The sequence below is a fragment of the Neolamprologus multifasciatus genome, chromosome 13 (assembly GCF_963576455.1).
Source record: "Neolamprologus multifasciatus chromosome 13, fNeoMul1.2, whole genome shotgun sequence".
NCBI classification, from domain to species: domain Eukaryota; kingdom Metazoa; phylum Chordata; class Actinopteri; order Cichliformes; family Cichlidae; genus Neolamprologus; species Neolamprologus multifasciatus.
In genome coordinates this window covers 25289720-25311805 of record NC_140451.1, presented here as the reverse complement: position 1 = coordinate 25311805, position 22086 = coordinate 25289720, and the positions used below count along the sequence as shown (strand labels likewise).

At 38.9% G+C, this 22086-nt stretch overlaps 1 protein-coding gene across 1 annotated transcript in view; it reads left to right on the top strand.

Moving 5' to 3' along the window:
• The window catches only part of srbd1 (S1 RNA binding domain 1), a 58942-nt gene that overhangs the window by 13662 nt on the left and 23194 nt on the right, over nt 1-22086 (top strand). The window contains exons 11-16 of the mRNA XM_085182535.1: nt 849-956; nt 1118-1275; nt 2635-2725; nt 2927-3034; nt 16352-16443; nt 18717-18799. Of these exons, the coding sequence (XP_085038661.1) occupies nt 849-956; nt 1118-1275; nt 2635-2725; nt 2927-3034; nt 16352-16443; nt 18717-18799 (640 nt within the window). The remainder of the gene's footprint in view (nt 1-848; nt 957-1117; nt 1276-2634; nt 2726-2926; nt 3035-16351; nt 16444-18716; nt 18800-22086) is intronic.

The following is a 22086-nucleotide window of genomic DNA, read 5'->3' as shown; positions in this document are numbered from 1 at the left end:
TTACACTCACTGACACTTGTGTCTGCCATGATCATATGATGGTTTGTTAAAATTTTTAATACAAAACTGGAACTGTAGAAGGCAGAAAGTGTGGCATCTGTTGTTGACTTTAAGATTTTTGTACAAAAGGCACAAAACTGAACATGTGATACCAGTTCTGTATGTATTGTGGCTGTTTTTGCCTGTGGCTGAAGTTGATAATAGAAATACTAAGAAATGGCTGGAGAGTTATTATTGCTTTTCAAGATGACAAAAATGAAAATGTAATATTTTAATACTCCAAATTGAATATAATCCATTCATTATTTTTGACTTATGCTTCAGGTATCTTTAAATTAGATTTTACATTGAGAAATTATTGTAGAAAGTAAAGCAACAATTCTCATAATTTTGAATATTTTCTTAGTATTCTTTTTTAATATTAGTTTTGGGAAGCATGAGTAGCACACCACTTTCCTAGGTAACAGCAACTTTTGCTAATTCTGTTTTTTGCCACTCTGAAATGGCCATTTAAATAATCAGTAAAAAAGAAAAAGAAGCGAATAGCAGTTGTTTGTAGGTACTATTTGTAAAGTACGCTATCCATTTTTAAATATATATTCTTAGGCATCTTGTAAGCAAGAAAACAAAATGTTACTCTAATGATAAGACGTATTTCTCATGATTAAAGGAGTAGTTTCCTTATGTGCCACCAAATATGACAAGCAGCACAATATGACATTTGCAAAAGCATGTGTTGGGAGCACAAGAGTCAGTTTGCAAAGGCACATTTGCTTTGACAAAATACGTTAAGCAGTAGAAACGCCTTGCAGAAGAACGCACTCTTTACCCCCACTGCTTTAATGCAGGTGGAGGCCAAAGACATTTGCAAAAGAAGAACTTCATGCAATCATTAGGAATGCAGTGGAGGATTCATATAAAAGGCTTATTCTTCCTTTCCTCACCAGGAGTTACAGGTAAGTGGATTTTGGATTTTAAAGTGTTTTTTCATCCAATATCAGTTTTTCCATTTACACCATGTCCTATTTTGATCCTTTCTCAGTTTCTCTTTTGTTGATATTGTCATTCTCTTCTTTAACTTATCTATTTCTCTCTATCTTGCATTTTCTCTCTTTAGGACTAAGTTGACGAGTGCAGCGGAGAAGGAGTCAATCGCCATGTTTGTGCGCAACCTTCGCCAGCGCCTGTTGGTGTGTCCAGTGAGAGGCTGTGTCATCATGGGGGTGGACCCTGGCTTCAGACATGGCTGCAAGCTGGCAATTCTCTCACCTACTAGTAAGTAAACACAAAAATGTACAAAAGTGGACTCACTGTCAGCTATCACTTGGTTTTGCAAGTCAGTGTAGTTTCATCTATAAAAAGCAAACTCATGTACCTACACAAATAATACTAAAAATACATTTTATTGCTAAAGATATGATGAAATCACATTGATGTTGAAGAAAGATGGAAATATAAAGGCAACTTAACTTAACCTCACTAACTCATTAACTGCATGTCCTTGGACTGTGGGAGGAAGCTGGAGTACCTGGAGAGAACCCACGGGGAGAATCCCACAGATTTACCCAGGGATTCAAATCAGGGCTTTGTCTTGGACTTTGGTCTACTGGATGTAGTTCTTCATCAGGAGCAACAAATGTTTTTGAGTCGTTATCTGACTGTGAGACAAAGCCATGAGCCACATCCATTTTTGCTGCTCAAAAAGCATCTCTAAAGGCTTTTTGTGATTGTAATCATTGTAGCCCTTTCCAAAGAGCACCTTTGTCCATTAACTATAAAGTGAATTATATTTTTACCCTTTTACCCTAAACCTTTTGAAAACTTTTGAGTACTGTAGTGCATTGTATCTCAGGAGAACAGCTGTGCCAAGATGGTTTGTTTTTAGTTATATTGTAATACAATAACTAAGTATAAATTCATTGTTTTTGCCAACTGTATTCTATCACACTTTTTAAGCGTCCTTTCAAATTTATGACTAGTGAATTTTTATTTCCCTCGTTTGTGTCTTGTGATTTCTGACACTTGTGCTTAATTCCCTTTGCTATTGATAATACAAACCTGGATATACATAGCAATGGCACACATTTCCAGTTGTTACTGGGCAAATTATGAAGCCAAAGATTTTGTCTGAAAGGTTGCAGTGTAACCAGGCACCACTAGATTTGATAGAGCTGGCATGAGCCTGGTGGGTTTATTTTTTTGTGTGCACACAACTATATGTATGTGCTGTGTCCATTTTACTGTTTTTTTTTGACATGTCACTCAGTGGTTGTGCTCTCAAACTGGCAAGGGATTGCCCCACCCTCTGGGTTACCAGTTGTGTGGCCAAAAGTCATGCTGGCACACTTAAATAGTATCAAATACCGTGTGGTGTGGTCACAGGTTTGTGTCTCCTGGCTCACATCATTTCACAGCTTCAGATCTAAACTTCTTTTTTAATGAAGCAGTGAAGTGACTGACTTTCTGGCGCAGCTTGGATGGATTATAGGTTGTGTACTCAACTTAGAGGGAAGAGACATTACGTTATAGCATACATCGTTGTCTGTTAAATTCCTCTTGTCATCATAGTTACTTATCAGCAATATTGTAATTTCTCTCTCTCTCTCTCTCTCTCTCTACTTTTATCTGTCCAAGGTCAGATTCTCCATACTGATGTTGTGTACCTGCATAATTCAAACCAACAAAGGGAAGCAGAGAAATTACGCCACCTTATGACCAAATACAGGTATTACAACTAAAGAGTCACTGTTAATCATAGTATTTCTGTGCAGATTGTGTATTTGTCTGCTTTCTTGGTGTTATAAAGTCCGCTGAACTGTATATTATTAAAATCTGGAGGGAACTCAAAACCCAGTTGCAGCTTTTCATGGTTGATGTTTTTTTTTCTTGATCCTCAGTTTTCTCCTCTTCATCTTGTCCATATTAGCTGTAGTAGGGTTGTCATTGGCAATGGGACAGCATGTCGGGAAACAGAGTCCTTCTTCGCTGACCTCATCTCCCGGCAGTATTTTCACCCGCTGGATGTGTCCTATTGGTAAGGTCCAGTTTACTTTGGAATAGTTCGTAATTTATTTATTATCCTGAGTAGAAATAAATGCTTATAAAAGATGGCTGATAGATGACTCTCCAGTGGGCTGACTTCTATTGCACAGTTTAATGTTTCTTGGGTTTGCAAGATTTGCATCTTAAACAGTAACAGAAGGCTGTAAACTGTGAACCTTTAGATATTTTTGGATGGTTTGCAAGATATGTGCTTTTTTCTGAAAGGAAAATTACATAGTAGTAAGTGAAGCTCAAGCTTTATGAATCTGTGTAACACCAGAAACAAACTGAATTGAACTGGTGCTGAACTAATTCAAAGTTTAATACATATTTGCAACCAAATAACTGCAACTGTATTTGTTCTGTCTATTTTTAAAGTTAACTTTGTCTGTTGTCTTTCCTCTCTATGGTGTTTGCAAAAAACATACCACACTGCTCGGCTAAGCCAAGGCTAACTGCAGTCATGGTTCCTACTCTTAGAAAACACCCAAGGATTTTTTAGGACCAAAATATTAAAAAGAACCCTTTAAGTAAGTGATTCATTGAAATATCCTTGGTTTGTTTATACAACTTCACTGCCAATATGTATTCTCTTTCATTATGAAAGAGGAGTAAGAGGGGAGGTATCAGCAAGATCTGGAATTGTTGTGATGATTAATAGGTTATTAAGTTATTATGATCTTGGTACAGAATACGTTTAACAGTGTGGGAGAACAGTGATGAGGAGTGTAGAAGAATAAAAAACAAAAAGTATTATATGTGTGAGCGAGAAAGCAGGACACAGATGCAGAGCAAGACTAAGAGGAATGTGTCCTCCAGTGAATATTGTCCATTAAAGCCATCTGGACTTTGTTACGCTTTGGTCCAATTAAAGAGACGCTTTGTGGTTGAAGTTGTGTCTGTAACCAGGCCCAGTCCAAACTTAAGAATATAACAGCACAGAACCTGTGTCCAAGCATAATAACCACTGGCCTCTCCCCGCTCCATCTCGCTCACTCTCTACTGAGTTCCATGTGTGTTTGTTGACTTGGGGTTAGAAGTGGGACCACAGCCTAAAGTGACTTTAAGTGATATGTGAATGTCTATGTATAATTTTATTTTTTCTGAGCACCTTGGAGTTCATACACACACACACACTTCAAAGGTTGTGCTTTTGGTATAATAGCCCATATTTTTTCTATCATGTTACATTTTCTGTCGTCTTTTTAGAACAGAAACAGTGAAAGCGAGGCGTTTAGTAAGTTAATGTCCACTTGATTATTTTCCTGACAGACGGTTTTTTCTTTTGAGCACCTCCAGAGCAGCTAAATTTTACATCTTGATATAATGCCTTTCTTGTTCATTCTTTTGCTGCAGCTGTTTGGCATTCACACTTTTCACAACACAGAAGAACCTTTGGATGTCTGTTTGATGTGGTGATAGCTGAATGTCCTGTATTACCCAATGTGATTAATCACATTTGAGTACGCAGCACATGTGTCTGTGTCAAGAGTCTGCCTTAACTTGGTATGGTTTGAGGAATAAAGGCATTTGCAAGTGTGTGAACTATAGAAGAACAGAAAGCTGTTGTTTTGACATTAGTTATTGAAAAATGGTTGTTGTCGTCCAGAGATAACATCTTTCCAGAATCATCTGGTCCTATATCTCACTCTGGTTTCTTTGGACAGTTGATGAATAAGACATGGGGAAAAAAAGATAGAACAGATGTTAAAATACAGTCTGTGTTTTTCAGAATGTAAATCTACATTCTGCTCTTGCTACTCTTCGCTCCCTTCTCTCTCAATCTGATTCTCCTCGGTCCTTGTTTTACATTATGTATCCCTTTCCTGACTTTCCCTTCTTAACTTCAGTTGAACATTCTTTGGCCCTGCAGAATCCTTTTCCTAGATTTTCAAAAACTGCCCATACTTAAATAGGGGTTCGTTCCAAAGTGTTAAAACTCTAGGATACATGTTGGTTCAGTATTAGTATTACACGTACTTTGGGATTTAGAGATGTGGTCATAAGTTTACATACACACATCATGTCCGTAACTGTTATGGTAATTTTGGACTTTTAATTATTTTTTTAGCCGTTCTTTTCCCAGCATGAGGTGATTGGATAATATACATTTTTAGTGACTTTAAAGTTTGAATTTATTTTTGATATTTTCTAATCCACACAGAGTCAAATGTATACTTACGTCCCCACCAATATTTGGTTAAATGTCCCTTAGCAAGGTGCCTCTTGACCAGATGCTTTTGGTAGCCATCGGCAACCAAAAGGCATAACTGTGGCTGGGTAATTTGCTACTCATCTTAGCAGAATAGGTAGAGTTGATTTAAATTAGATAGTTGTAATTTTTCAATTGAGTTTTTAACCCAATTGACTGTGTAACTGAGATACTTCACATTTATGTTACAGCAGTTTTATATCAGCACACTTATTTCTGCATGTTTTTTATTCTGTCATTCCTGCTGCATGGGAAATCATTCTATGCAGGATGGAGTCATTCTCCTGGTACAAATGGGGAAAAAATTGTAGGGATGGGGAAATTGTATAGCTAGCCTGTTGGTTAATATACTAGTTGTCAACATTTATTGATCTAAAATGGATTAACATCCCTAATACCTGCTGTTTTAGTAATATGTGTTTTTCCTTAATACTCCTTTAAGATATCTGGTTAATTGTGTCAAATTTGACAGAAGCATCTCTTGAAGAATGACAATGATTGCATGGCTGATTAAAGAATAACTGGCCTCAAAGAGTGATGGTTGTTTACTGTGAGGGTCTCACTCCCCTGCTGGTTGACCCACAGCCGACCCTGACTTGCTACTAAGACATACTCATTACTGTGACCACAAGGATGATGACAGTGATGTAGAATAGCTGTGTAGCATCAGAAACAGTAGGGGTCTTAGTGTTGGCTGTGTATGACCCCAAAGTAATTAATTGGCCTATTTTCTTGTATACTTAGCATGTTTGCATGAGCTTTAGTAGGCTGACGTGGTACCAAATTGGTGCCCAATACTTTTTGCTTGACAGTTGTAGGAAGGTTTTTAGGAATCCGTAGCTAGCCAAATCACAGTGGTGGAAAACAACCAGGAAGACAAAATAGTGGTTTCAGGGTATTTACAAAGTGAGTGACTCTCCCTGTGTTACCATTGCTATACCTTTAGTGACCCTTGTTTTTCACCCTGCTTTTTTTGTCATCTGCTGCTAGTTATGATGCCATTACCATTTTAAATAGAATCACTAAAAGTTTGGCATTACCAGTATTTTAATATTTTTACTAGAATACCGTTAGAGGTATTAGGTTGGGCTGGCTTGTTTGGCTCTGTGTGTACCTCTGCAAACACATGTGTTGGTAATTAGACCTCCCCTCTCTTCTCTTTTCCTCCACTTTTTCTGCCAGCTTTGACTGTGCCGTAGTTCATTAAAGTCCCCGGCCTCATTTGCACCGTCTGCTTCCTGTCTCCCTGTGAGCCTTCATTGTGTCACCACCCCCACCCTTCACCACCCTGTCTTCTCTACTCGCCTGTCTCTCTTTCGCTCTCTGTCCTTCTGCCTCAGTGCTCAGATGGAATGACAGCCAGAAATGGCAGCCTGCAGGACATCCCTACTTGTATTTTGACTGTGTGTGTGTGTGTGCGTGTGTGTGTGTGTGCACGCATGCAGTTTTCCTTGCCTTAGTCCTGTTTAAGTCTAACTTTCATCTTCTGCATCACCATAATACTTTAGAAGTGTGGCCTTTTCCAAAGACGGTGAAAAAAGTGCACAGATTTGAGTCTTTGTCTGTAAGACTATGTCATTTTATGTCATTTTGGAGCTACAGATGTGAAAGCTTGTTTTATTCTGTGCAGCTGTAATAGTCATCCCTATTTGTCCCTGATAGCGCAGAAATGATGTACAATGGAGTGCGCAGAGTAATTTCATTAGGCCACAAAAAGTACACAGTACCATTATTAACATATATGTAGTTCTTTCTGATTTTTTTAAAGGTAAAGTGTGTAAATCTCACCATATTGGTAGATTTCAGAGATCTACCAATTGCAATTGAATTGTGTTTTCTTACCTCTCCCAATTCAAGTGTATAAACTTAGCTACAGTGGCTGATGTGGGACAAACAACTCTAGCTGGCACTGCAGCCTGTCACTTCGCTGTCTACCTCATGTCTATTTGTTTCTGGAACAGGCTGCAAAACTTATCCAATAAGTCCAATAAGAGTTGATGAGTCAGTGAAGCTCGTGTCCAGGGTTTTCTGTTCGTAATCATGATGTTCTTGCCACTGTTCGCTGAACTTAGCGAAACAATGGATTAAACATTGTTTTACAGGGACACTTGGTGAATAACTATGTGAGAATGTTATCAAGCTGTTTATCAGAGGGAGAGTGTAATTTGCAAGACACTTGAGCCTTACATTAGCTGGAATAATGTTAGCTTATAACCAGCTGCTGCTGTTTAGCCTGCCTACTGTTAGTTTGTTTAAGAGATGGTAGTGGCGGATGTGTTATCTTCAGTGAATAAGTGACTGCAACAATATCCAAGATAGATAAGCATATTTATTCACATTTTCTAACTTTAGTACCGGAGATGAGGCTTAAGGTGAGGAGGGGGAAATGAGGGAGGAAAGAGCATGCGTGGAGGGGGAGAAAGACAGAATGAAAAATTGATGTTAAATGTTAAATACTTATATATAGTTTGAACGACCTATTTGTGATCTTTAAATATAAAGTTACTTATAAGGTGTACAACATATGTGACCGGTATCCAGCCACATACATAAAATGCGATTATGCAGAACGGCAATGTCCGTCTTGTCCACATCACTTTGTTAGAAGATGTAATTACACACTAATCATTGTATTTCTATGAATACAATATTCTTTTTTTCTGATAAATAACCCCGAAAGCTACTTACTGTACCTTTTATATGAAGGTGATAGGCACATATGCACATTGCACTACTCAGTTCTGCACTTACTGAAAGTCTGTAAGTAAAAAATATAACTCATTTGTATATACTGCCTATTTAAATCTAACGTTTCTATTTTTGCAAATTTACTTGTTTGTGTGCACAAACTTGGGCAAATAAAAATGATTCTGATTCTTTAATAATCACAACTTTAGCAAATTCAAAATGGAGAAATACTATCACAGCAATTAATCGTTTCATTATTTTATGCTTTCAGCTGTTTAATATTCTGTAATTCAATAGAGAAAAGCAACAAATCTTCACATTTGAGAGGCTGGAATGTGAAATTAAACAGTAGTGATTATTAAAATTGTTGCTGAATAAATATTTTGTTGATCGGTTAATTAATTTTTTCAGCACTGATTTGCTTTCAGGATTTTTTTTTGATAATAAGCATATGACATCATAAATATTTTGGTGGGTTGATGCTATCATTGTGGCTGTACAAGGCTTTTTTTAACAAAGGTGCATTGAACAAACTGCCTACAATGTGCATACTTGTGTCTGATTTCAACATACTCTCCATAATAATTCAGGTCTAGTTCTCTTAAATTTTGTTTTGTTGTTTTTTTTTTATTTATTTAATGAAAAAGATGGTGAGCGAACTTGGCTTCCAGTTGACCAGTTAAGCGGATAATCTCTGTTATGTTAATTAATATTTTATTCAAATTATATAAAACCTTTTATATTCAAGAGAAGATTGTGAGTTTTGACATAGTACAAAGATGTTTAAGGAGTATATACTAGCATAAAACTCAAGGTTATTGAAACAGGATTATCATAAGAAAAAATATATATTTAGATGTTAGCAGTGGAGGATTAAGTATGACAGCTTTTAAGGACTTCAGTGTTGCTTCCTGTATTTTTCTTTTGTTGTTTTTGCCATGTAAGAATTATATCACACAATCTGGTTCTTCATAGTCCTATAAGATTCACCACACAGTAACCTTGCATGATTAAGCTTGAACAACGCCTCTATGGATGACCAGTATCCTGCAGGAAATTATACAGCATGAGGTAATATTAAGCTGACAAGGTTTGTCTGTGACGATGACTCACTGAATGCACATTAGGTTACTTGCCATACAGCTGTAACAGCTGATAATGTTAAGACCTCCTGCTGGACATCATTCTGGGACACATTAGAAGGAAGCTCCAAATTTCTGACTTGAGTAAACTATTTTCTAGGTTGTAGGTGATCTAAAGGTCTGTATAAATGTGAGTTTAGGTGTGTAGTATGTGCCAGAGTGCATCTGCTCTGATTGCCTGGGCATTGTCATTAACACCTGCTCTTTGCTAGCTCACTCCTCAGTATGTGTGCGTGTGTCTTTCTTTCTCCTACTTGCCTGGCTAGAGCAGCTTGACCTCAGCTGTCATTGTGCTTTAACACTGATAGAGCATGCAGGCTTTGTCAAAGCTCACAAAGGTGCACAACACGGGCCAGACAGATGCTCGAGTGGAAATGTTTGTGTGTTGGTGTGATGTAGCGTTGTGCTTGGTGATATGACACGACAGTGGTCTCTGTCACTTTCGTCAGGTGGTTTCCAGATTTTTGTGAGGGAATCTTATTGGTAGGAAAGACATGCACGCACGCACGCATGCACGCACAGTGAATTGGACTGAGGTTTCCAAATGACAAAAAGCTGAGAGGGTTCAGTGCAAAAATATTGTGCTTAAATTTGATCAGCAGGTCAGTTTTAAACACTTCCTGTTTTCACAGTGTTACGACTGAACTGTGATACATTTACCGTTGCATTTCACTGTTTTGCATGTTTTGAGCTTTGAGCATGAAGGCTGACAAGTTGACAGTGTTTGGCTGTAATAGGTTGATGTTATTATATCAGAGGGCAAGAATATGTGGGGTAAGGTTAGGGAGATCTTTGGGCAACTGTGATGATACACACGCACTCTGACCACTGCTAAAGGCAAACAGAAACGACATCCAATTTCTTGACCACTTTCTCTGTCGCTGCTCAAGGCAATGGGATGACTGACCCTCTTATCCTTTTTCATAAACACACAATCAGATCCTGCGGGCCTACATGTCACAACTCCAACCACCAGTCCTGTTGCGTTGAATAAATGACCTGATAAATTGCAGTGTTAAAATGAAATCGTTTTTTGTGTTGCTCTGTCGTAATAAAACTACTTTGGCTATATGACTTTTGCTACAGTTTATTATAATTGAATCTCTTTTTTTTGCCATTTTGTCGTTGAGCTGTGGGTTTTGTCAAAGTTGTACTTTTAGTTGATAAAAGTATTATGCCGTTTCTCTTTCTCGTGCTAGTCATTATTTCTCCTTAAATGGTTCATTCTGTAGATGAGATCGACACAAGCAGCAGAAGAAAAAGTCAAATAGCAGTGTCTAATAACAGCGTCTGTTTGCCCTGGCACACAGGCACGCTTACAATAAGTCCTTGACTGTCTTGCCCTCTGGCTCGCTCCTGTTGGGATGAGATCATTATTACTTGCTACTGATGGACCTGGAGGAGAGTGGTGGAGACTGTATTTATGACTGTATGTGGGTGCGGGTATGTGTATCCCCTGTCATGTCCTGTGTCCAGGCATGCTCCCAGGGCCAAGCTGAGAGAGTGATGAACATACAGTGGCAGGACAAGCGATGACTGAGTGACATCCAGGCACTCAGGCCCCACTGAAGGTTGGGTAGGAGGTGGTGCAGAGGGACAGATGGATTTAGAGGCATGGAAAGGCCTCAGCTTGGCTTTGGGGTGCATCTTCATATTAGAAGAGGAAAATAAACCCACGGGTAAACAAAGAGGTTATGTCTTTGCCTTAAAATTCATAATGAATTGAGTCTGATGCAGAAAATGGTGGAAGTATTGAGTAAACATTTCAGACAGAAGGAAATATAACGGAACAAATTCTCTTTTAATACTTTGACAGGTTGTGGCTTGTGGGGTTGAGATGTGGTTGCTTTAGCTAAATGTTTTTGAACAAAACCCAAGTTGTGTGTTAGTGGAAAACCTACAGGTCAGAAGAAAAACATTATCATTTGCATTTATCATGATTATTTAAGGAACGTCCTCACCTTCAGAGTTTCAACTTAATAAATATATAGAAAATGTATTTATTTGTTTAACCTTAAAAGGATGGGTTAAAGAAATAGTTTAGTTAGTTGCAAAATGAATGTGTATTGTCTGTATTTTAATGAAACAAAAAGGATTGAGATCTGAAAGAAGAATTAATTGAATTTGATATGAATTATGATGGCATGACTTATGTGTTAATAATAGTGGGATAGCTACTTTCTACCTTTTCCTTGAAACCTTTTGCCCGTCAAAGTGTAAAAGTCTAAAGGGCATGAAAAGCACTGTGACATCTGTGCCCACCTTCTGTGCTCTTCACAGCTTTTTCATTTGATCTCGTTTGCCCTTTCTTTTTGGCACAAAGCAGGAAGCTTTTTGTTGCTCTCTTTCTTTTCATCCTCACAGAGCTCTTGGAGATATTTTGCTCTTTCCATTACTGAAGTAAATGGCTTGTAAAATCAACAAATAATTCAAGCAGTATTGTTTTTTGAAGGTTTATTTGGACTTTTTTAGCTTAACATAGTCACAGATGGTTTGGGTTGGGTTGAGGACTTGGCATTTGCAGGTGGTGGACAGTAAATATCTGCCACTTTCATTCTGAGGAGCCACAGGCCTGTCGCTCCTCCCACCGTGCTCACTGGTGGCCAGCCTCAGTCCCTTCTTCCCCACGTTTCACCCTAGGGCTACACCGTTCCCTACAATAGTCTTGTGTGACAAAAATGTGTGATGAATGTGTGTGACATGCCATGTGTGTATTGCGTGTTTGCATGTGGTTGTGTATGCTTTTGTGTATGACACAAGTGCAGGCCTTTCCCGCTACCAGATTGACGTGAGTGTCTGTGAGGCTTTGCTCTTTTCAGACATGCCTCACACTGGCAGTTGGAGTTTATGTGTGTGTGCGTTCGGCTGCCTGCCTTCTAGCGCCTCGAAAGAGACTGACGGCCTCTGACACCTGCCATTTGGACGCTTTTCTCTGTGAAAAATGTCATTGTCTTCAGAACCGACGTGTGTGTGTGTGTGTGTGTGTGTGTGTGCGTGTGTGAGAGAGAGAGAGGGAGAGAGAGAGAGAGAAGGACAGAGCGCGATATGGCGCATCCCTCAATTTGTCTCCCTCAGGTCAAGCTTTGCAGCTGACTGAACAATGGAACGAAGCTGTTTGAGCAGCTGGGACAGAGAAACTTACTGTGTGTGTTTTTGTGTGTGTGTGTGTGTGTGTGTGTGTGTGTGTGCGTGCACGTGCAAATTTATTTTTGGGTGACAACATCTGATGTTACAGCTCATTCTGAGGCAATAAAATGAGGCCAATCCAAGTATCTTGAACACAAACACAGTTGCTGGAATAGAAAACATTGTCCAGGTTAGACATATTTGGGCAACAAAGTTTGTGTTCTCTTTTCCTTACCATATTTAAGTAAAGCAGTAAATAAGAAGGTTTCTACTTCAGCTTGACTGGGTATCATTAACACAGAAAGAAAGGTATTGGAGATCAGTACCCTTTGCTGCTTTCTTTTGCATATTAAGCAGCAGATTGCAGCCCCCTACACTCGCCTTCTATATGGGATCTCTTTTAAGCAAGTGAAATGCATGCAACGTCTTGCTGAATTCAAGTGACTGACTTTTGGCAGTTATATCCCTCATCTTCATTCTAAAAAATATCTCTTGCTTTGGATGTAGGTTTAGGTTAGTTGTCCAGCTGAATTACAAAATCAGTGATTTCAAAGTTCTTAATCTTTGCAGCACACAGAATGCTTTTTTAAATTCATCATTTCTCCCACTGAAAAGGCTATATCCAGATAAACAGAATCAGTTTTGGGGGATTTATTCATCAGCGTTTGGTCATATTATGTATTTCACACATATATATTGTATATATTCTTTACTAGGCATGTTTTACTTGATTTACTCTCTTTACTGAAATAGTGACTGCACCTGCTGGTAATTGACTCTGCGCGGACTGTCGGTGCTACAGCTCCTTTAAGTGTGAGAGGCAAAGCACGCCTGTCTACTGATTTTTGTTATTGATTCCTTTTATAAAAAAAAGCATAAAATTGGTATAAAATGTTCCAAAATTGGCAACAATTATGTGAACTGAAGCATCTCAAGTGTAAGGGTATTTCCAAATTAAAAAGAGAAATATCAGACTAGTGAAATATAAAACCATAGGGCCTAAACAACAAACATCTAAATAGACAGATATTCAGTTACAGCATCACTTTCTTCAAGTTGTTGAGTTGGGGCTTTGTGGCTAATAACAGTTCTGTTTTCTTGAGGAGTAGCAGGATGCCAGTCATTGTGTGTGTGTGTGTGTGTGTGTGTGTGTGTGTGTGTGTGTGTGTGTGTGTGTGTGTGTGTGTGTGTGTGGACCATTGAGTTTGTGACTTTCCCCCAGGAAAGGGCATGGCTAAAGGCAAGTCTATATTTATGTTTGTGTACAATTAAGAGAGCAAATGAACATGCAAGTGAAAGATATCCCTACAGGGCCAGAAATCATTGCTTCACACCAAGAGGCAACCACTGACTTTGTATACAAAAGAGAGAGAGTGAGTGAGTGTGTGTGTGTGTTATCTGTCCATTCATCCACCATCCAACCACAGATGACCTTCTGCTGGCTGCCAGGGCGATCCCCTCACTATGGCTGCAGTCATAGATGCTATGGCGATGAGGGCTCAGAGCTGTATCTATGACAGTGGTTACCCAGATGCCCCAGCAGCAGCCTTAATTAAGTCAGACGTGATAGGGGCTGGTGGCCTTGCTTTCTTCTCTCACCCTATTCTCAACTTTCATATGTCCTGTGTATGCTTCATTGTACCATCATTTTTTTCACTCTGTTTACAGCATCTCTCTCTCTCTTGTTGTAATTATTCTTGAGAAACAAACGGTGTAGGTGCTACACCTCATTGACCTGCTCACTCTGTTTTGGGGGCAGAGAGAGAGATCAGGGTTGGGAAATACACATTCATATGTATATAAATACATATATAATTATTTGGCCCTTTGCATTTGCTGTTGGAAAATTGAGATTTAGGTATAGTGAATGATTTTGTTTATATAAGCGAAATCTTCTGTCTTAATCTGCATTATCTACCATGTAAATTTGTGTTTCTGCAAGCCTGCATGTTTCTGCGCGAGCCCATGTGTGTCAGGTTAATGACCAGCTTTGCTTTGACCTCCTTGAAGGTCATGTTCCATTGTTCGTTAGTAGTGTCACCATGGCGATATGTCAGCTGTCAGCGCGATGGATGAGAGGTTAACACAAAGAACAGTGTAATGGAGAAAGGGCTGAATAAAGATATTGGGAAGGAGAAAGAAAATGGGAGGGTGAACAGACAAGTTAATTTAAATGCGATTCTCATCAGACGGCCTCTGCCACTCCTCATTAATGAGATACTTATAATTGGCAAGGTTGTTGTAGCAAGGTCCAGGCCTCTGGGATAGTATATGTGCACGTGTGTGTGTTTGTGTGTGTGAGCGCACTATGGAAGACCTTAGTTTTGGACATAGGGGAGGGGACGACCCTCTTGTCATATTGGTTAGCCCTGAGGGAACTCCCCCTTCTTTCTTTCTCCAAGTCTCCCTCAAGAGAATAGGAGGACTAAACAATTTGGCAGTTTCATTTGTGTCACCAACATTAACACGGGTATCAGTGGCTTTGTTGTACCACCATCTTGCAAGTGTGGTGATGGATGATAAGCAGCCTACTTTAGACTGAATGCATTAACAGGGAAATTGTATAATTCGTAGCATGTTAACCTTATATTGCCAGTAATTTCATTATAAGATATATATGAAATATAACAAGAATACTGGAATTGTCAAAGACCTTGACTTCAGTTGAGTCGTTAAAAGTTTATTTAATGGTTAATTATGTGAAATATTAAGGCAGACTGTTGGTTTTATTTTCTAACTTTATATATCCTATGCATAATTCTAATGATTTTCTTTCTGCAGCAACATGTAAATTTATTTTTTTTAATGTTACTTAAATTTATAGATAACTGGGCAGAAAGAATAATTATATTACTTAGGATTTAGTTGAAACTTGGTATGTCTGACATCATGACTCAGTCCTGACATGGCTTTGGAAAATGTGAATGAATGCAGCATTTTGAACTTTTAATTGTATTTTGATTACATTAACAGCTTTTCCTTTTGTTCCCTAGTGATATAGACCTACCCCTTTGACACTTATAATGCACCAAAGTAGTTAAGTAATAGATAAACTAATAAATGACAGAAAAGTTCATGTTTGTCACTTTATGTTATATTAATTTTTTCATTTTTTTGTGAATGAACAAAAACTTTTAGATTTATAAAAAAAGGACAGTCTGTAAAATTATTTATTTTTCTGTAATTTCACACATTTATCGTGTAGAAAAATGAAGCGTGCTGTTGAAATTGCACTTCTTTTTGTTATGGTGAGACATCTCAGGGATTAAATGTTTAGTTAGGTTTCATTACACTGACAGAAAGAGAAGTAGCAGTTCTATGCCTCACTTAAGATTAAAATAGGCTGTGTGTGGCTTACGAGGTTAAGTGAGTTTGACATCCCTTGTCTATAGTAATACTCTATAGAGGCTGGCAAACAGTGCACCAAAACTACCACTAGATGGCAGAAGTGCCACACGATTTGCTGTAAAGAGGTTCGGTATCTTACTACTGAGTCACACTTTCTTTTGTGAGAGTTCAGTGTGGAAAAGTGACCGTACTCTGAATCATATATGCAGAAAAATGTATGGTTGTGAATTTATAGTTGCCTGAAGTGCATACCATACCTTGACTCAATCACCCAACTGACTCGCTAACTTCTTCTGAACATGTTAAGTGTTCATAGGTACATGAGGCAGTGACTCATACATGCATTTGGAGTGCAAGTTGTTTTTTACACCTGCTGCCAAGTGTCAGAATACTTAAAGGCATTTGAAAGACTGTAACTGAGATCTTAATGTTAAGGGTGCAGGACTACTAGTCATGATGCTATTTTGGCTTGTCATGGCTACAAAGGGGGTAACTAGAGTCAAATAAAGTAACTGTTTTAAGGACTTTTCAAGTACATTATTAAAGATGTAAGGCATGTTTAATTATGATGATGTCTCTCAAGTAGTAATAGCAGTTTTAATTAGTTTCCTCCTCCCTCTCCTTAACTCACAATTTTCTCCCTATGCAAACCCATCTTTCTCACCTCTTTTTCACCTTCCCCCTGCTGTCGAACCTGTATGTTTTCCCTTTTTCCATCTCTGCCAGTATCTTCCCAAAGCCATCCTTTACTTTTCTAACTCTTACTTTTCTTTCTTTCCCATATCTTCCCTAGTATAACCAATGAGGCAGGAGCATCCATCTACAGTGTGAGTCCCGAGGCAGTGCAAGAGATGCCAGACCTGGACCCTAACCTTAGGAGTGCAGGTACACCAAGCTGCAAAGCTTGATTGTTGTCAAGTAGTAATTAGATTTTTCCTGGTTTAATGTGGTTTTTTTGTGGATAGTAATATGAATAAGGTTGGAAATTTGGTAAGTCAGGAACAGCTGTATGTCCACTGGTTTCAGCTTCAATTTTATTTTCCACTTTTTTTTTTTTTTTGCAAAATGCTTTCAAGTGAATTTCTGGCATTGCTTTTTGGTTCTCTTCTGTCGCCCTAACTTTGCTTCACCTCTGTGCCTCCCTTGCCAATTCTTCCTAACTCTCTGCACATACTACGTCATTGAAAACACAGTAGAATATAAAGGAATCACACTGAGTTTTGGAGAATAAATGTTTCCAGCAGACTTCCTCTATAAAAACCATAAATCAGCCAAGGCTGGATTATTCCTCACTAGTATCCTGTGGTCAGCAGCACAGAGCACTTGCAGAGAGCCATATTTATACCCATAACGAAAACCTCAAGAAATCTACTGAATTTATATTTGGATGCTAAGCCTCGACACCATGAATAACAGTGTGTGTCTGTTTTGCCTTTCGGGGGTATCTTTGCTATTGCCTTAGTCTAAATGAATGGCTGTGTAACACAGTATGCAGGGGGGTGTTTTGACGTATTACACTGATTATTGTGAGATTAGGGACACCTAGTGGTAATAGGTAATATTTTACCCATTCCCAGGGATTACTGTTTTTGTTCCACTTATTTCTGCTCCTCCCGTCTCCCCTCTGATCAGAGGACGGCTGTCACTAACTGGTTTTCAGTCACTCATTGCAGACATGCTGCATCTCTTTAAAAGTTGGCCTGTTGTAATCAAGTTTTTTCAGCTCGTGATCTGATGGAGAGTAATGACGTTTGAGAGGAGTGCGAGCAGTTCATTTTCTTTCTCAGTTCATGCTCTGCAAGAAAAACTGTGCAGCCACATCATTCATCAGTGTCTCACCAGAAGGCTGGATGTCTCCGTTTTCTCCTGAGTAATGTGTCTGGCAAGGGCCTTCGTCAGTTGTTGTGCTCTTCATTGCTTCCCATTTTTGTAGTACTGTATTTGGCTCATAAACTTTCAATAAGTGCTGGAGAGTTCTGCTGGACTCCATTTACAAATAACCTTCCTCCAGAGGGGGGGGGGGGGGGGGGGGGGGGGGGTTAGAGACGGGATAAATGGAAAGAGTATAGGAGAGTTTTGGTGGTGTACTGAGCAAGGCTAGGGTTGAAACTCCATCCCTGTCTAAATATTATCTCAGGCAGCAGGCTCCTGCCGCAGCCAGAGGAGAGAGAGGAGGACCATTGATTCCAGACATACTCCCTCTCTTACATCCTATTCTTCCCTTTGTCTGCCTTTTCCACCTCAAAGATCAGAATCTGATGCATCCCATGCAGCATACTACATACACAAAACGGTGGATAGGGCAGGAAAGGAAGGACAAATGAAGGGACAAACTGTTCCCTGAAATTGATCAATGGATGAGCAAATCGTTGGTCATGATTGTGTTGTGATGCCAAAGTTTGGGGAGTATAGCAGTTTTTTTAAGTTTTATTTTTTAAGGAAACTCAAACTACTAAAAATATTTATGTAAATATTGCTTTTTTCTGTTTTTAAAAATTATATAAATGGAAAAGACATAACAGTGTACGGTAACGCCCAGAGCTGGCATCCCCTTTGTCTTGCCCATGGTTATGTAAGTACACAATTGATTGGTTGTGTTATTCTTTTCCGCTCGGTGTGTGCTCGTGGGGAAATGCCATGTGTATGTGAATAAGATTATTGTATTTTTTCTCTTTGTCATTTAGAAAATCAGAAAAGACGTGTGACCTAAGCCTTAAAGACACTGTCATAAAACAAACCCAACGTTGGTTGAGGAGTATTGTGTATTTGTTTGTGTGCTACGTTTGACTGTTTTTGCCAGAGGGCACAGAACTGGATAAATTGGTGTTTTTAAAGGTTCATGGCTCAAACGTCTATCAGCAAGCTAAATGACAGGTGCAGCAACTCCAGCTGAATGCCAGCTTTAATTATTATTAGTGGGGGTGGAGGAATGACAATTAGGTTTGGCCTGCCCTCAGGCCAACACAGTAATATGCAGACAATTAGCATATCGAGTAATTACGCATACTACTATGGATTTGCATATTCAATAACTGTGAGTCAAATACCAAGTTTATGAAAAACACAAACCACGGATTCCCATGAGACGTAGAGGTATCTTATGTGTGTGTGTGTGTGTGTGTGTGTGTGTGTGTGTGTGTGTGTGTGTGTGATGGCAGTGTCGATTGGAAGACGTGTCCAAGATCCGCTGGCTGAGCTTGTGAAGATTGATCCCAAACACATAGGCATTGGAACATATCAGGTAAGTTAGCTTTTAGCTTTTTGATTGTCTGCTGTTGTCATTGAAGACAAATATTCCAAGTGTACAATAAGGCACTTATGTTTATTTTTATGTTTCATATTTACTTTAGTTATCAAAGATGGTCTTTTTAGGAGAGTCCAGATCAAATATTTCATACCAACAATAATGTAATCATGCATTTGCATTTCTATCGTTTCATCCTCCAAAGCACAAGTTGCTTGTTACTAGAGTTTAGGTGCGACATTTATCTTTTAGGCAAAACCAAGAGAGCAGAAACGTAACTGAGTCCTAAAAAGAAAAAGCGATGAGAGGGATGAGGAAAAAAGGCAAAACAGGCAAGCAGGGACAAAGAAGATAAACTTGGCTGAGAGCTGTGTCAACAGATGATGCTAAGGATGACTAATTCAATTAATGGAGATCAGGCATGACGTATGTTTGGACATTTGTTTTTGCTTGTTTAATTGCCGTTCTCTGTCCGTTTGTGTGCACTGCCAACTCTTTTATACTCTTTCCAGTGTCTGTGTGTGTGTGTGTATGTGTGCATGCATGTGTATGAAGCAGGAGTTGGCTCAGTGTTGGTTTTCTGCATTGCAAGTGGGTACGTAATTGTGCGAGAAAGGCAATCTGAGCATTATGTCAGTGAGCTTACTGTTAGCATCAGCTATGAATGCAGTATTGTTCTCCATGTGGTCTTGGAAGAAAAGGCTATGAGGAGATGGAAATAAGTAGAAAACGGAAAGAAACGAGGATGACACAGACAAATACAATAAGGTCACAATAAACGACTGTCAGATGTACATGATGGATCCAGTATTAGATTCTATGTACTACAATAAAAAGTAATAATAAAGTTATTTTTAAGGCTTTATTGAATATAGTTAAAGCATGTAAATGAGAGGGTGTAAACTGCAGAACATCTAGTGCTTTTTTGCAGCAGTTGTTTTTCAGTTATATTGTTAAATTGGTAGAATTCCTGTTCCTGATAAAGATGTGAGGACCATTTAATTATTGGGCAGTGATGAGAGAGAAGAGCTGATGTACTGTAAGGCTGAGTGAGTTTTCAGGTCTAGTGTTAAATTGGTGGAATTCCTCTTTGTAATAGAAATGTGAAGCCCATTTAATCACTGGGAAATGATGAGAGAGAAGAATTGATGCACCGTAGGACTCAGTTTATTTTGATTAACTTTTAATTTCATTTAATTTTAATTGCTAAAAAAGCAGATATTTTTGTCATTGATAAAAATGATTTTTTTCTTTTGACTTAGTAAAAAGGAGACGGAAGTTGTTATCAGTTGGTTTTTCATTCATCAACTAACAGATAAGGTGCTGTTTATCTGCTGAGAGGAGGTTTCTGCTCACTAAGTCAGTATTGTACAGGGTAAATTGTAACTAAGTAATACACTGATATCTTTTATCAAGGTTATTTCAAGAGCTGTCATTCAAGGAGCGTAAGAAGCATTTTCATCTGTTGTTTTGGCTAATATTTCAGTGTTAAGAAAAAGAATTCACCAGTGGAAGAAGAGAAGGAAGGGAGGGGGGTTAAAAAGAACAGCAGAGGGTGACAAAAGTCAAAGTAAAGGAATGATGGGAAAAATTTTACATTTGAAAGTAAAAGGAGGAGGTCATATTGTTCAAATGATTGTGTGCATGGCTGTGTGTGTTAGGTCACAGGCCCGTGTCTCTCATCACGTCCTGATCTTGACTCTCTAGGGTGCTCAGGGTTCTGCACCACCCGCTCTCAGATCATGTGACTAGGTCAACAAATGCTAATCTTACCGGGTAAATAAACTCTGGGTGCTGACAGATATGAGATGGGACATCATCTTGACCTGCGTATGAGCTCACACAAAGCATACACACTTTCCTCCCCATCCTTTTTCAGAGTCAATATGTAATGTGTGTGCATGTATTTGCATTGGTGTATACGTGAATGTATATGTGTGAGAATAGGGCAGTCATGCATGCGTTTGTTTTCTAGCAAGTTCTTTTATATGGCCTTTTGAGCTTTCGGAAAGTTTATTGCCATTAGACCCAAAAAGCATAAGGGTAGATGTAACTCTAGACAGCTGGCACAGCATGCGCTCGCTTTCTCTCTCCCTGCTGACCCAGTGAGTGACAGCTCTGAGGGAAAGGCGGAAATGAGCTGAGGGCTAAAGAAGTGAGGCCCATTAAAATCAGATTGGACGCAAGTATTGGGGTGGGAACGCTGTTTTCACTGTGGATCCGCTGGCTGACAGTTTTCCTTTTTTTTGGAATGCTGAAAAGCCAGAAACATGTCAGAATGAGGAGCCAGTGTCATTAGCTTTAACAGGACACTGACATTTAAAAGACTACTTACACATCGGCACAGTACAGAGAACTAAGTGCATAAACATCGCTGGAGTCTTCTGTTCTTTAATAATTAGACACTAACTAGGTTTCTTTCCTTTGAACCAGACCTCCATCTGTCAGTCACCTTTTTATGTAGCTATGGTCTGTTGACAGCTGGGAAATCCCCAGGGATGTGAAATGAACTACTGGAAAATACACACACACAGACGCACACTGCTGTGTAAGAAAACATTACCCGCCAGCCGGATATTAAAGAAACTGTCATTCTTCCCCTCACCTTTGTTGATTGTTTTTCTCTTCCAACTTTTTGTAAAACTCTTCACACTCCTGAACAAATGCCCTTCATCTGCCTTCCTTTAATTTCATGTTTTCTTTCAAATACTACAATGTGTTAGGAGTGGGTAATACAACCTCAAAATTGTAGTGCAATATTTCAAGGAAATCTGAGATAATGATATTTATAAGGATGTAGAAAAAAAAAATACTGATCGCAGCTTCTAGGCAGCATTTATAAGTGTGAACAAACTCAAGGGCATTTTCTGTACATCTTTTCTATTGAGCCACTGTCATTGATGCCATCGAAAGTCTGAATCTGTTGCCACAAGGTGCCGCCAGTAGCATTATGGTGCAATAGTAGTGACACAGCATTGTATACAGTGACACAGCACAAGTCAAATGTAAGCACAAAAGTAACCTAGCATGTGTTTTCCCTGGAAATTTTAACAGTAACGTAACTGTTTAATACTTCTGTACAACAATAAGTAAAGTAACTTGATCCTGTACCTCTTCATGAGCCTGCACAGTATTGTCACATATTAAAACTGAAACTGTCAAACCCCTTGACCCCTTGTGAGCAAGCACTTTGGTGACAGTGGGAAAGAAGAACTTCCTTTTAACAGGAAGAAACCTCCAGCAGAACCAGGCTCACGGAGGGGCAGGCATCTGCCGCGACCAGT